Genomic DNA, 15195 nt, shown 5'->3' on the forward strand with positions numbered 1-15195 from the left:
GTTTTTGAGGTCAATTGTTCTTTCCATGAAATACCTTTCTATTTATGATCCTGAATACATACATATATACATACACACACAAACATATATTCTCTCACTATATATATATATATATATAAATATGTATACACACACATATATGGTTCATACATAAACATACACACACTTCTATTTCCAGTACAACTTGCAGCTTGGATTCCACCAAAGCCAGGGTGGGGTTTGTTTGCTTTCTAGTAGATTTCTCTAAATTTAGAGTTACATAATTATTTGGTTCCAGCTGCATGGGTGCTGGGCCAGGAAACCCTGTAATCCAGAGATTACAAAGAGAGAGGAAGAAGAAAGAAGGGGATCTTCAGTGGGAGGAGTGTCAGTGAAAGGGGCAGGAGGGGAGGAGAATCTGATGCAGAAGGCCAATGCTCATTCCTTCTTTTAGAAGAATTTTATGTTCTCTGGAGTGGACTGTGCTGGGGTGGGCAGAACGGGTGTTTGCTGCTATTTTCTGAATTTATGTGCTGCTTGGAGTCCACTCCTGGCATCCCCTGCCTGCCATGAGGAGACCGTGGGCACCCCAGCCTGGCACCGCCACCAGCTCTGTACTGCTGTGGGTAGCACTGTTGTGTCTAGGTGAGTCTAAGCTTAATGGAGTAGAAAATGGAGGTACAAAGATAAAGGGCAAATTCTAGCTCAGGCATTTTGGGGGACCTAACTTGGGAGGAAAGAATGAGTGGGGAAGATGGAAAGAAAGGTTTGGGAGTGGGAAGGGGCTAAACATAACAAGTTTCTTAGAATCAGGACAGAGGGGAGATGTTAAAGTTACTGGTCAGTCCCATGCCAACAATGCTGATTCTTGCAGCAAACTCTTGTTTGGGTGTCCTCTCCCCACCAAGCACCCTGACAGTTTTTCTTTCTCCCTCGTATTGTGGCCTGTTCTTTGAGAACCTGACCCTCTCTGTGGTATAAATGGCTGGTAATAACTCAGTACTAGACAGACATCTCCAGGATGTTTCTATTTTAATAACCACAGTGGAATCCAATTGCTTCAGTCAAGACGTGGTAGAGGATGTTTCTCCCTCTTCGGCTCAAATCATGAAACACTTGCTGTAGTTTGGTCCCTCTCCTGTGTCTAAAGCTGCTTTGACTTGTTGAGGAAAGGGAAGTGTTTATCTAGGTAACTGGAGAATAGGCAGAACCCCAATTCCAGTAATTGAGGAACAGCAGACTGTGAGGCTTGAATAATTAAGAGAATTGAGGTTATTTCCTTCAGATATGTAGACACTGTCTGGACAGAGGGTGGTAGTGAGGTAGATGGATATACAAGGCGTCCCCAAAAAATGCGGTTTTAAACTCTAAGTTGTGGCCCTGGATCAAAGAATCAGAGTTGGAAGAAACTTTAGTGGTCACACAAATGCCTCCTCTTCTTCTCTCACTTTTTAGATGAAAAAAAAAAAAACCCTAAGGCCAAAGAAGGTAAATGATTTGCCCAAGGTCAAAAAGATAGCAGAGCCATCATTTGACCTCAGGTCCTCTAACTCCAAAGCCACACCATGCCTCTGATTTTGCTGTAAATTCCTCTTCTTTCCTCTTTTTGGCGGGAGTCATCTCCAGATCAAATTTTAAGTTTAGATGAGATATACTGACTGTAGATCTCCTACCCCACTAAGGTCAAAATGTACTCTAGAGGCTCCAGGCCTGCCCACAGTGGGTCATGGCAGACACTCTTCTCCACTCCCTCAAATGTCATGCAGCTCATACTTGTGTCTGGATAGATTTCTGGGTGTTCCATAGCTCTATCAAGTTTCACAGTGACCTGGGGACTTCAGGACCCCTGGACATACTTCAGTAATTGAACCGAAGCAGAGAAATTTCTAGACGTGAGACTGGGCTGTGGGAAATGAGGGAGACCAAAGATTAGAAGAGAACTTTAGAACCCAAAAGGATCAGAGATGCCATCTACTCTGGTTGTCCTATTTTTTAGATGAGACTCAGGCCTAGGGAGGATTCAATATCTAGTCTAACGTCACAGAGTTAGTAAATGGCAGAACCCATGGTCCATAAACACTTGGTAAATGAAGAGACTTTCTTGAGATCACACGGCCCTGTCTCCTGACTTTCAGAGCAGTTCCTCTGTCCAAGATACTTGGATATCCACAGTCCTTCCCATTTTCAATCCCTTGCTGGGGAGATGGGTTTCTCATAGCATCCTGCTCTGGCTTTCTGTCTACATGAGGGGAAAGTTCTGATTTTCCTCCACTTTCCCTCTGCACAATCTCTAAACGTCTAAATATCCCTGGTCTTATTCCCCTGTACAGGCAAGGATCCAATTCTGCCTTTGCATTAATGATAAGAGCTAGCATTAAATGGCACTTTAAGGTTTGTATAGGACTTTACACATAGTCTCATTTGATCTTTACAACAACCTTGTGATGTAGGTGCTATTATTGTCCCCATCTTACAGATGAAGAAACTGAGGCAGACAGTGTTAAGAGACTTGCCCGGGATCACACAGCTAGTAAGTGTCTGAGGTCTAGTTCTGAACTCAGATCTTCCTGCCTAGGCTCTGTGCTCTATCCACAGCACCATCTGGTTAAATAGTGACTATTTACAAATCCTAAGCAGGACATGCAGCCACCATGGCTTGTCAGAGTTCTTAAGAAGCATAGCCAATAATACAAAAATATGTTTTGCATGACTTCACATGTATAATTGATACCACATTTCTTGCCTTCTCAATGGGTTAGGGGAGGGGTAAAAGAGAGAGAGAGAATTTGAAACTAACTTTTAAAAAAAGAAAGAATGTTAAAAGTAAATAAACAAAAAAAAAAGGAAGAAAAATATAGCCAGATATAGCCAGTCCCCCAGAGACTCTCCTTTCTTTATCCTTCTCCCTGTTCATGAAGCACTCTTAGGTTAAATCCTGCTCTCAAGAAAGGACTTAATAAACTCATTCACACTGAGATGGAAAGATGTTTGCATTTTGAGAAGGAACAAAATATTAAGCCACAGGAAAGTCTCTAATGGTGGCATTTCAGATGTCACTGAGCAGGAAACAGATTGTTTTCCTATTTTGTTGAGGGGAGGGACTTCTAGTACCCTTGCAATCACTCTGATTCCAGGCAGCTGTGAGGAAGCCTGGGGAAACACTGCACAACAGGCTTCTCTGGGTCCCTAGCCTGGCTCATGGGAGTTCCATGCTGTAGCTACCTGGCCCCTGGGTTCCCTGTCCTGGTCTAATCCCTGCTTTCTGGTCTCTTGCAGCTCCAGCCATCAGGAGTGATGGTAAGTTCTATATTCAGTTCTGGCCTCTCTATTTTTCTTAACCACCCCTTCTGACCCCTTTCTGAACATCCATATCAGTGCAGTATAGGACATATCAGTACACCCAGGACAGCACCTGCTATCCTGACTGGAGCCTTGAACCCACCTGATTAAGGGGAGAGTGAGACTTTAGGGCCAGTGAGGAAGCAGCTGTCACTGAGATAACTCTCTTCTCCCAGTACCTTCCACTCATGCTTTTCTACTTCTAGAGACTCAACCCTCTTCCTCAGGAGCCTGTTGTTTTTAGGTGATTCAGTCATGTTTCACTCCCCTTCTCTAGTGTATCCCCATTTTACAGATAGGGAACTGAGGCAAATAAGGGTTAAGTGACTCACTCAAGGTCACACAGCTAGTAAGTGTCGGAGCCTGGGTTTGAACTCAGACCTTCCTGATTTCAGGTCCGGTGTTCTATCCAGTGTGCCACCTAGCTGCCCAGGAAACTCGGTTTTCAGTCACAAAGTCACGGGAAGCATATACCCTCCAAAAAAAGGGCTAGTCTGCTCAGGTGTGTCCCCATGTTTCTCCATGTCTGAGCGAATTATTGTTAAGTCATCTGACTCTTTGTGACACCATTTGAAAGTTTCTTGGCAAAGATACTGGAGTGCTTTGCCATTTCCTTCTTCAGCTCATTTTACAGATGAGGAAACTGAGGCAAACAGGACTTGCCCAGAGTCACACAGATAGTAAGTCTGTGAGGCCAGATTTGAACTCAGGTCTTCCTGACTTCATGCTTGGCACTGCATCTGCTGCCTCACCTAACTGCCCTTCTGGGTTTGAGCAGTTCTTCTATGTATATCCCCATTTCTTCTGCATCCCTGGGCATGTGTGTGTGTTTCACTACCTGCTCCATGGAAAGAAAAGTCTGCTATTTACTACCCATTTGACCTTGTTATTTAACTGCTCAAAGCCTCAGTTTTCTCATCTATAAAATGAAGAAGTTGGACTCACTAGATAATCTCTATAGTCCCTTTCAGCTCTAAATCTTATGAGTTAGGATCAAATGAGAGAATCTGTGTAAAATGCTTAGCATAGTACTTGGCACACAGTAGGTGCTTAATAAATGCTTATTTCCCATCCTCACTCCCCATGGCATGTCTGGGTTCTATGTGTCTGTGGTTTCTCTGAGGTGGTCAACATAGTTGACGGTTCATGGATCAAAGAGGAAAGGATCATCTAATCCAATTCCCTCATTTTGCAGGTGAGGAAACCGAGTCCAGGAAAGGTTAACTGAGTAGCGAGTATATGTATTCTGCATTGTACATGTGTCTGTGTGTCTATTATCCTTAGGTCTTGGGTCTCTGTATGAATGTCAACTGAGTAGGTTGGAGGAGGAGATATTGAGGGCAGAGATTTAGATCCTTTGATGAGGCTAGCAGCTAGTAGGGGCTGGGGTACCTGGCCTTAGAATGGAGGCAAATGTGACCCCTCTCTCTTCCTGCAGGAAGAGTATTTCCTCAGTAAATGATTGATCTCTCCTTACCACAGAGCAATACTCACCCCAGAGATTTTCAGGGTTTCCCCTAAATTTTGGAGATGAAAATTACAGATCATTCTGTCTTACTTTCCCTGACATAGGTTCTCTTTGAGAAGAAGATGATGGTTCTTGGGATTTTGTGGTTGTTGTGATTGTTTTTTTTTTTACCAATCAGATGGGACCTAAGGGATCCTTAGGGATCTGTCCATCCTTCTGGAAAAGGCCCAATGGCCTCATGACTCAGTGTGGCATCCATGTGTGAGAAAACTGCCACCAGCAGTTGACCAGCTCTGACTTTTTGTCTACTCCACAGCCCTCTAAACACACACTGTGTGGGCTCCATTCTCTTCTCTGTGCCTGTCACTGGTGTCCTCCCCTCAGATCTGGGATTTGATGCCTCCTTGGAGACTCCTTTTCTTCATTGCCCTCTGCTTTCTACCCTCATCAGGTCGTCCAAGGGCAGTACTGACCCTGGAACCCCCATGGTTCAATGTGCTCCAAGGGGACAAAGTGACTTTGAATTGTAAAGTGTTCCAGACCCCTGGACACCATTCCATCAAATGGCTCCACAATGGGTCAGCTCTCCCCATCCACCAGAACTCCTATACCATCCCAGCTGTCAACATGGAGAATAGTGGGGAATACCAGTGCCGGACAGAACACACTCCTCTCAGCAATTCTGTGAAACTACAGGTCTCTAGTGGTAAGTGAAAGAGAAGGATCCTGGGGTAAGGTGGAGTGGGAGGGAAAGAGTTGAAATCTGCTTACAATACAACCTGGAAAGAAACACATCCTGGCAGAACTAATGTCAAGGGGGATGGGTGGGAGAGTTCCTGAGAAATCTACAGGTTATTTTAATTCTCCTTTTCATTATTGCACTTACTGAGGTATGAGTTTAGCTTGTCTTGTTCTAAGTTTTTCTCACTGACTCTATTTTCACTACTCCTTTCTGCCAGGAAATTTCCACAACTCCCTTCCACAGGGTCAGGAGACTAGGGAACTACATTCAATCACTCAATAAGTATTTATTAAAGGTCTGCCATGTAATAAACACTGGAAATACAAATACAGAGAATAAAAACAATCCCTGGTCCAAAAGAGTTTACATTCTAATGGGGAAGATAACAAGTACATGTAATATATATGTACCTATATACATACATATTATTTATATTATATTTACATGACACATATATATAAACATGCAACATAGATATACAATTTTGTGAATATAAATATAGAGAAGGTATATTGGAAGGAAGGCTACTAACAATTGAGATGACCAGGAAAGGTGTGGTGCAGAAGGTATTGCCTAAGCTGCATTTTATAAGAAGAGAGGAACTTTATGAGGGAGAGGTAAGGAGTAGGTACATTCCAGGCATAGCGGGTGGGAGTGGAGTGTAGAGATGGACAATGTAAAAGCCTGGAATTGGGAGCTGAAGGTAGCATGAGAGGAACAGAGAGAAGATCACTTTGGCCGGGTGGCCAAATCCAAGGGAGGGGAAAGTCATGTCCAGTGAGGCTGGCTAGGCTGCAAAAGCCTTTCACAGCTGACAGAGGAATTTGCATTTTTTTTGAGAGGCAATGGGGAGCCATGGGAGTTGGTTGAGGAATAGAGTCCCATGGTCAGTTCATTATGCTGTACTAGGATACCCTACAGGATGAGAATTATGACTCCAGATTAAAAATGACCTCACATTCTCTAAAATGTTTTAGGCCCCTGCCTAGTTCTTTAATTCCCCCAAAAGTGCCTCCCTGTTTGTCTTACCTGCACATTCTCCCCATTTCTTTCCCCATTTTTTCGGCTTTGATATATGGTGAGCCCATTGGATTATATGTGGGCAGATGGAGTGTATGGGTATGCAAGAAGGAGCAGTACCTCTGGTAAAAGGCTTTGCCAACCCCTTTTCTGGGGTGCTCATCTACCTTTGGTGTCTACCTGGCACTCAACTCTCCCCTGTAGTTCTAAGAACCCATTTTGGCAGATGGGCTAACAAGGTTGAGGGTAACCAACCAGGCACAAATTCATTGACGAGGTAGTGGAATTTCTACCCCAAGCATATGAAGCCTCCTGTCAGTGGAATGGGTGAATAACAACATCTTGCTCCAATGGACATGAAGGTAGCTGAAGCAGGCATTGTGAAATGCTTAGAGCTTGGTCAGAGAACAAAGATGCCAGGGTCATCCACTTCATCCTGGGCCGCTGCCAGTCATCCTAACTTTTATCTTCCCACTGGACTTTGATGACTCTGAAACAAAGTGAATCTGATGACTTTGTGCAACTCTACTTCTCTTAAATCTAATTCACCCTGAGTCAAGACATCATCCTTTGATGTCATTGGTCCTCTTTCAAAATGAATGACAAACAACATCATGTGGGCAGATTCTAGCAAGTGGCATTCTGCATGTCCTCATACCAGGTTCAGTGACTGCAATCACTGTTCAGAGTCAGGGTCCGCTTTTCTTTGTCTTTGGAAATGGCAGGAAGTCTTAGATGGCCCAAGGCTCTAGGACAAGTTGAAGTGTCCTGAGCCAATGGCCTTTGTGTTTGCCTTTCAGACTGGCTGCTACTCCAAGTAGAAAGATTAGAATTCATGGAAGGTGACTCTATGACCCTGAGGTGCCACAGTTGGAGGAGCCAACCGTTGAACAAAGTCACATACTACCACAACGACCAAGCCTTAAAGTATGAATTTCAGAGTTTTGACTATATTGTCCCTAAAGTGAACTACACTCACAGTGGATCCTACTACTGTACGGGGTTCATGGGACACATTTCCCAACTATCTGCAACTGTGGTTATCACTGTCCAAGGTAAGGAGACTTGACCAAAGCATTTGAGGGGAAGAAATAGACACCTAAGGCCAAGATTGTGTAATTCTTATGGGGTGGACAAGGAAATGCTAGAAAAAGACAATAGGAATAATTGACATTATGTAGCATTTTTAGGTTTATGAAGTATTTGTCATGCATGTTTCATTTGATCTCCACAAAAAGCCCCATAGGCATTATTGCTACTGTTATTATTATTTTAGAAGTAACAAATTGAGGCTCAGAGATATGTGACATCTGCATGATAACACAGCATCAGGACCTGAATGTGTCTTCCTCATTCCAAACCTAACACTCTATACACTATGCCATACCACCTATCTCAGTAATTCCAGTTGAGGCAACGAGCCATGGAGAGTCATGGCCATGCCACTACGTGGTGATCAGGTCACATGGGTGGGGGTTTTAGGAGTCCTGGCCACAGGTCCAATTTCTCTATGCTCACCACCTTTGGAGACCACAGGTCCCACTTGATAAGCTTTAAGAAGATTGCTTTTCAATGATTCTTAAAGAGCTTACCTCAGAATATCAAAGGAACCCCCTAAGTAGGGGGAGAAGATTATCCAGATACATAGCTTATAAAGTACTCCTAGAACCCCACATCCTATATGTAATCCTGTGAGGCTAGAAGTCTTCCAAGATGAGTGCAGGGCCCTGCAGTTAACCAGCCCATTCACTGTCAAGCTTTAACCCTGAATTACTCTCACCACACCTGGACTCCACTCCTACTTACATGCTGATGAAAAGAGTTGAAAAAAATTCCACAAATAAACTTTCCTGATTTCCCCATCCTCACCTTAGATATTAGTGTTCTCATCTGAATAAAAATAATTTACTTTCTATATAATTATAATATAATATGATAATAATGATATATTATAATAAGTAAAACAATAATTTTATTTCTATATAATATGTATATGAGCACCCCATCCCCCAACCTTAGTCACAAGAAAAATTAAGTTGTGCAGGTTTCCTACTTAGCCTCAAAGTAGTCATATGTAAACAAGGTGTTGGAAAATGACACACTGTGGCCATTTTTGTCTTCATTAAGTACATTTCTTTGAGTCTGATTTCTCCTCCTTTCCGCAAATAAAATTATCCAAATCCAAAAGGCGTAGCATACCTTCCATATACTTATTTAGATGTGCAAAATTTCTCCTCTATAGACAATAAGCCCTTTAAAGGTGAGTCTTTCATTTTTACCTTGTATATGCCCTGTGCCTAATACAGTGCCTGACCCATTGCAGGCATTCAATGAAGGCCTGCCAATTGATGGAACAAATGACCCTGCCTTGCTGACTTTAAAAAAAAATTAGATTCAGGCCATCAGACTGGAGATACCTGAGCTTCCCTCCTATCTCCCTCATCATTCAAACCGTCCTTCTTACCTGACTCAGAGAAAATCATCTAACACCTCCTTTCCAGAATTAACCCCATCACCTGTGCTCTTAATCGCTTCCCCTTGAGAGATTGTTCACTCATCATTTCTCTTGTATCTTTCATGTCTCTTTCTATCAGATCTTTCTCCCAGCCTACAAACAAGCTAGTCCTGCCTGCCTCAAAATATTGTTCCCTAGAGTCTGCTACTCACTTAAGCTGCAATTCTATCACTTTCCTTTCAACACCAAACTTCTCAGAAAACTTCTATACTCCCTGTATCTTCTTTTCCTCTTGGTACATAGCACGCTCATACCTCAACCCCTCTCCAATCTGACTTCTGCCCATAACAATCCAGTGAAATTGCTTTCTTCAAGTTCTCCAGTAACTCTCATGAGTTAAATCCAGTCACCTTTTCTGGGTCCTCTTCCTTCTTAATTTCTCTGCAACATTTGGCACTGTTCACCAGCCCTTATCTTGCTTGAAACGTTCCCTAATTTTAATTTCCATAAGATGCCATGATTATGGTTCTGCTCCTGCTTCTCAGGTCATTTTGTCTCTGCCTCTTTCTTTTGTCCCTCTTCCTCTTTCCAATCGCTAAATGTAGATGATTCCCTAGGATTTTTTTTCTTTCTTCTCTTCTCTCATTCCCAATGAATGGTAACTTACTCATTCTCAAGACTTTAATTAAAATATCTATGTAGGTGACAATGCAGTTCAATGGAGAGAACACTCGAGGTGGTCCCAAGACCAACCAGTCTGTGCCCTTAACCCCATCACGTCCTGTCTCTTATGGGGACTTGTCCCTTTGACCATCCCTTTTCTTTCTCTCCCTAATTTTTTTTTAATATTTTCTTACCCATTAGCTGCCTTTCTGCTGAAGTCTCCCCAACCTTAAAAATTCCCTTAACTCTAACATCCTTAACAAGCTACTCTACATCTCTCTTCTCTTTCATGGCCAAAATTCTAGAAAAAATGTTAACCATCTCCCTACACTTCTTTGCAGAGGTGGGAAGATCCTTGGTTGTGAAACACTGCATATAATGGGAGATGTCTTTGATGTATTAGTTGCTTTTACAGAATTTTTTCTCTTCTTTTTTTGAACGAAAGTTCTGTTCATTCTATAAAGGATGCTTTGCAGGTATGGTGAAAGGGATACAGGCAGAAAACGTGGCAAAGCTAAAAACAAAAGAGACTAATAAAATCTTTTTTTGTTTTTCAAAGACAAAGCTATTTACATTTGTCCACACTTTCTCATGTCACATTTGCTTCTCAAACATTTGCGGTTTCACTTCTGTCCCATCATTTAACTGAAACTGTTCTTTCTAAAGTTACTGATCAGGGAAGCTAGATGGCACAGTGGATAGAGCCCTGGCCCTGGAGTCAGGAGGACCTGAGTTCAAATCCAGTCTCAGACCAGACACTTGACACTTGCTAGCTGTCACTTAATCCCAATTGCCTCACAAAAATAAAACGAAGGACCAACAAAGTTACCACTGATCTAACATGGTACCATGCATTGAGCTAGCATGATACTGTGTGATGAACCCTGGCTTCAGAGTCAGAAAAGCTGAGCTCATACTTCCATGGAAGTTGACAATCTCTATTGCCTTGGGCAAGTGATTTAACCCTCTCTGGGCCTCCATTTTCTCATTTGCAAAATGGGAGGATTGAATTAGATGGCTTCTCAGGTTCCTATTAGAACTAAGATCTCTTTGTTGCTCAATCCAATGGCTTTTTCTAAGTCCTCATCCTTCTTGACCCCTGTGTAGCACTGCATAGTATTGTTCCCCCCTTCCATCAGGGTACTTTCTCCCCTCTGGGTTATTGTAACACTCTTCCTTCTTGATCATCTTCCTCCTTGCTAACCGATCTTTCTCAGTATCCATGTTGAGTCCCTGATTTTTGGGTACATCTAAGGGTTCTGTTCTGTGCCCTCTTCTCTTTTCTTTCAGCACTCTCTATCTCCATGATCTCATCAGCTACTTTCTATGCAGATGTCTCCTAAATCTACATATTGTACCCTCAACTCTCTGCTAAGGTCTAGGTTCCACATCTCCAGCTACCTGTTAGACATTTCTACCTGGATGTATCATAAGCATCTCAAACTCTACTGAATTCACTCATTTTGCCCCCTAAACTCATCCCTCCTCCTAATTTCCCTACTTCTCTCAAGGGCCTCACTTGGATTTGCAATGTAGGAATCATCCTGGACTTTTCACTCTCCTCTCTCACCTCCTAAATCCAACCAGTTCTCTAGTCTTACTGATTCTAACTCCACATTTGTCCCTTCTCCCCTCACATGACTGTACCATCCTAGTCCAGGGGCTCCTAACTCCTTGCCTATTATATTATTGCAATAGCCTCCTAATTGGTATCCAAGCCTCTACTTTCTCCTCTCTCCAATTCACCTTGTACACAGAGGCCAAACTGATGTTCCTGAAAGCACAGGTCTGACCATGTCAGTTCACAGCTCAAGGAGCTTCAGTGGTTCCCTGATAACCTATAAAAATAAGGGTAAAATAGAAACTTTCCTGCTTGACATTTAAAGCCCTTCATATCTGACTTCAAACTTTCTAAACTGATTTGATATTACTCCTCCTCATAGACTCTATATTCTACCAAAGTGGCTTATTTGCCATTCCCTATACATGACAGTCAGCTCTCACCTCCATGTTTTTGGACCAGATTTCCCCCATGCCTGAAATATTCTTCTTCTTACCTTGGCCTCTTGGAATCTTCCCTCTCTTCAAGATTGGCCTTAAATGTTACCTCCTGTAACAGGACTTTTCTGATTGCCCTAATTGTTGCTGCTCCCCTCACCCCAATTACTTTGTATATATTTTGTATTTTCTTATCTATATACAGGTTGTTTTCCCCCAGTAGAATGTAAGCTCCTCGAGGGCAGGTATGGTTTCATTTATACATTTGTATCCCCAGTGCCTGACACAGGGAAAGTGCTTAACTAATGCCTATTAAATTGAATTTTAAAATTTAATTTGACTCAAAGATCCTGGGTTTTGTTCCCCAGAATGTACAGATGAATTTTATGTTTTGTTTTCATGAATTCATTTCTTTCTTTTATTTTTAAAATTCTAATCTTAATGCTCCCAAAATAATCATTTTCATATACAAAATAGAACATAAAAAAGATTAAATGTGAAAGCATATATCTATGTTATATACAGTTTGCCTTTTTTGGGGGGGGGGCTGGGCAATGGGGTTAAGTGACTTGCCCAGGGTCACACAGCTAGTAAATGTTATATGTCTGAGGCTGGATTTGAACTCAGGTCCTCCTGAATCCAGGGCCAGTGTTCTATCCACTGTACCACCTAGCTGCCCCCAGTTTGCTTTTTTTTTTAAAGTATGTAAGAAATCCAATGTGTTATTTTAAAAGCCATCCTATTTCTTTGTGTTTCCTTCTGAACTTTATTCTGTTCTCTTCTGTGCATTAGAAATGGTCCAATAATCATTTTCCTTGGTTTTCTTCTTTTTTTTGGCAACACTACCGATATCTCTCTTTTCTCCCCAAATCCCACCATGACAAACAGAAAAAAGAAAAACAATCCTTGTAAGAAAGATACGCAGTCAAGCAAAATAAATCCACACATTTGCCATGTTTGAAAATGCATGTTTCATTCTGCACCTTGAACCCATCTCCTCTCTGTCAAGAGATAAATAACATCCTACATTTATTTCTATTTCTATATTTTTTGGGTATCCTATGACTTTTTCACATACCCATGGTATAGGGTCTATACCATGATCCTATGAAATTGGGAGGTCTCCAAGGGCAAGGAGGTTGTTTTGATAGCCTCCTACAGCACCCAGGCAATGCTATTGACTGATGGCATTTGACCATCTGGCATTTTTCTTTGTCCTGGAAGCTTACCTTCTCTCCCCATCCCAGTCTACAGTGACTTCAGACTCTACTTTGAATTGAGACCTCCTGGATTCTTGGTCTTTTGTTTATCTTTTCAGACTGGCTGCTACTCCAGTCCTTCAAATTAGTTTAAATGGAAGGGGAGCCCATGGTGTTGAGGTGCCATGGCTGGGAAAAACAAAGGAATCTCTAAAGTCACATTCTATCAAAATGGAAAGGAAGGAAGTTTTTTCAACATGATTCCAACTTTTCCATCAATCAAGTGAACTATAATGACTGTACATGAACTACAATGAATTCTGTTCAGCGACCATACAAAATAAGAAGGAAAAGTCAAAAGTGGTGAAAATTACTGTCCAATATGAGATATACCCAACCAAGCAAGAGTGAAGGATGTTGGACTTTGAGTGAAGGGGACTTTGGAGGATGGATATGGAGAGGGCTAATGATAGTTTTAGGGTATTAAATCACTGTGAACTGCTTTCCTTGCTACCAGCACAAAGGCTGAAAGTATCTATCTAGCCTGGCTATCTATTTTATTTGTACTGAAGTTCAACAAAGGAGTTCTCAGGAGGTGGGGCATCATCATTCATTCAGATGTGACTGCAAAGGAACAGAAGTTATACCTCTCCCCTCACTCCCCAACTCTGGATTCCTCCATTGAAAAGAATAACTTCTCCTTCCCATGCAATCTACTCTGTCTTTTAGAATCCTGAGGTCCAATGTTCCCTGATTCAACCATGCTCCCAATCATTTGGATCAGCACAACAACTTTAGTATGAGTGCTTACAACTTACCCCTAATTCCCAAGGGTAAATGACCAGGTGTGTCTGGCACTTCTGATAAAATCCTGAATTCCTGAATCCCTAGAAAGACAAATCAGAGTTCATCTTTTGAGTCTGTAGGCCCAGGCAGGAATTCTTTCCATTATATAGGGTAAAGAAGAAAATATCACATGGAGCTAGAACATTAAGAAACTTGATTCAGAAATTATAGTAATAATAATAGTATTTAATAAATAATAATCAAAAATAATACTGATGTCAAATATTACAAAATTTAAGTGTAGCATGGGTATGGTATAGATGTAACACCTCACTCTTACTGTTCTCTCTCTCTCTCTCTCTCTATTTCTCTCTGGGCTGGGAGAGACCCTCATATTACCTCTTGGCTGAGACTCTTAGCACCAGGCCACCTTAGGGATCCAAGCAGTCTTCCTTCTGCTCACAGTATCCATCCCAAACCCTAGACCCAAGGACAAATGATTTCCTTTTCTTTCTTTCTCCTTTAGGAAGTAAGAGCTTGATGGGTATTTGTTTACTTGATTTGTTGATTCACCAGGATTCTAATGATTCTTCCTCCTTCCTCTTACTTTTGTACAAATGTAGATCCAAGACCATCTACTTCCTCATCTTTTAAATTCCGGTACTATGTCCCTTTCTACATTGTGATGGGACTTCTGTTTGCAGTGGACACTGGTCTGTACTTCACACTTAAGAGAGAGGTCAATAGCTCAAAGAAGAACACAAAGTGCCCTGTATCTGGATAACATTAGAAACCTGAGGATGACTGACTCATCAGCCTGTGGAATGACTGAGGTCTTGGCATGGCAGCGCCCCATTCATCTCTGTCTATGTATTCATATCCTAGTCCTCATTCTTCTTAGTCCATTCCTGAGGGCAGCAGAGGGGGACTCCTGTCCAGCTTGGGGTGAGGACTCTTCCTTATCCCTAGCCTCCAGTGTCTCTTTGTCTTCAGAAGGTAGAGATGTCTGTGAGCTCTAGGCAACATAATCAGTCTCACCTAGCACCCTTGTCATGGCTGAGTTCCTAGGAGCTCAGGGCTACACAGTTATTGACCCACCCCTAGACAGAGAAGGACTCTGTAGATGTATGAAATGATTTTAGTATTTTCCTAAATAACCAAATAAATTTCTAGGACAGTAACAATTGAACATTTTGTCTGCATCTTGGAGAGTTGTTGATATTGGGATTTGGAAAGAGATGAAATATAATAAAATAATTGTGAAAGTTAAAGCAGAAAAGTTGAATAAGAGACTGGGCCAAGGGTTCATGCAAGTATTCTAAGACTCAGAGAAGAGGCTACCTCCTCCATCAGAAAAAGAGTGTGTGCATACCTCCTCCCCGACTCTGGAGAAGACTACAAGGCCAGAATATTGTATGCATAGCAGATAAGTTTTCCTAAGAGATATTTTTATTTGATTGCTTTTCTTCATCACAAGGGAGGAAAATGACTACCATGTTAAAATGAAATACATTAATAAAATGTTTTTAAAAAGCCAAATCAAACA

At 41.9% G+C, this 15195-nt stretch overlaps 1 protein-coding gene across 1 annotated transcript; it reads left to right on the forward strand.

Moving 5' to 3' along the window:
• Positions 1–359: 359 nt before the first annotated feature.
• LOC114047680 (low affinity immunoglobulin gamma Fc region receptor III-like) lies at positions 360–14838 on the forward strand. The gene is given in 6 exon segments (XM_027868589.1): positions 360–624; positions 3256–3276; positions 5238–5492; positions 7349–7603; positions 14273–14355; positions 14357–14838. Coding segments are annotated over 6 exon segments (1002 nt in total). The 5' UTR covers positions 360–548; the 3' UTR covers positions 14669–14838.
• The last annotated feature ends 357 nt before the right edge of the window (positions 14839–15195 follow it).

The sequence above is a fragment of the Vombatus ursinus genome, unplaced genomic scaffold, assembly GCF_900497805.2.
Source record: "Vombatus ursinus unplaced genomic scaffold, bare-nosed wombat genome assembly UNPS02014789.1, whole genome shotgun sequence".
NCBI lineage: Eukaryota > Metazoa > Chordata > Mammalia > Diprotodontia > Vombatidae > Vombatus > Vombatus ursinus.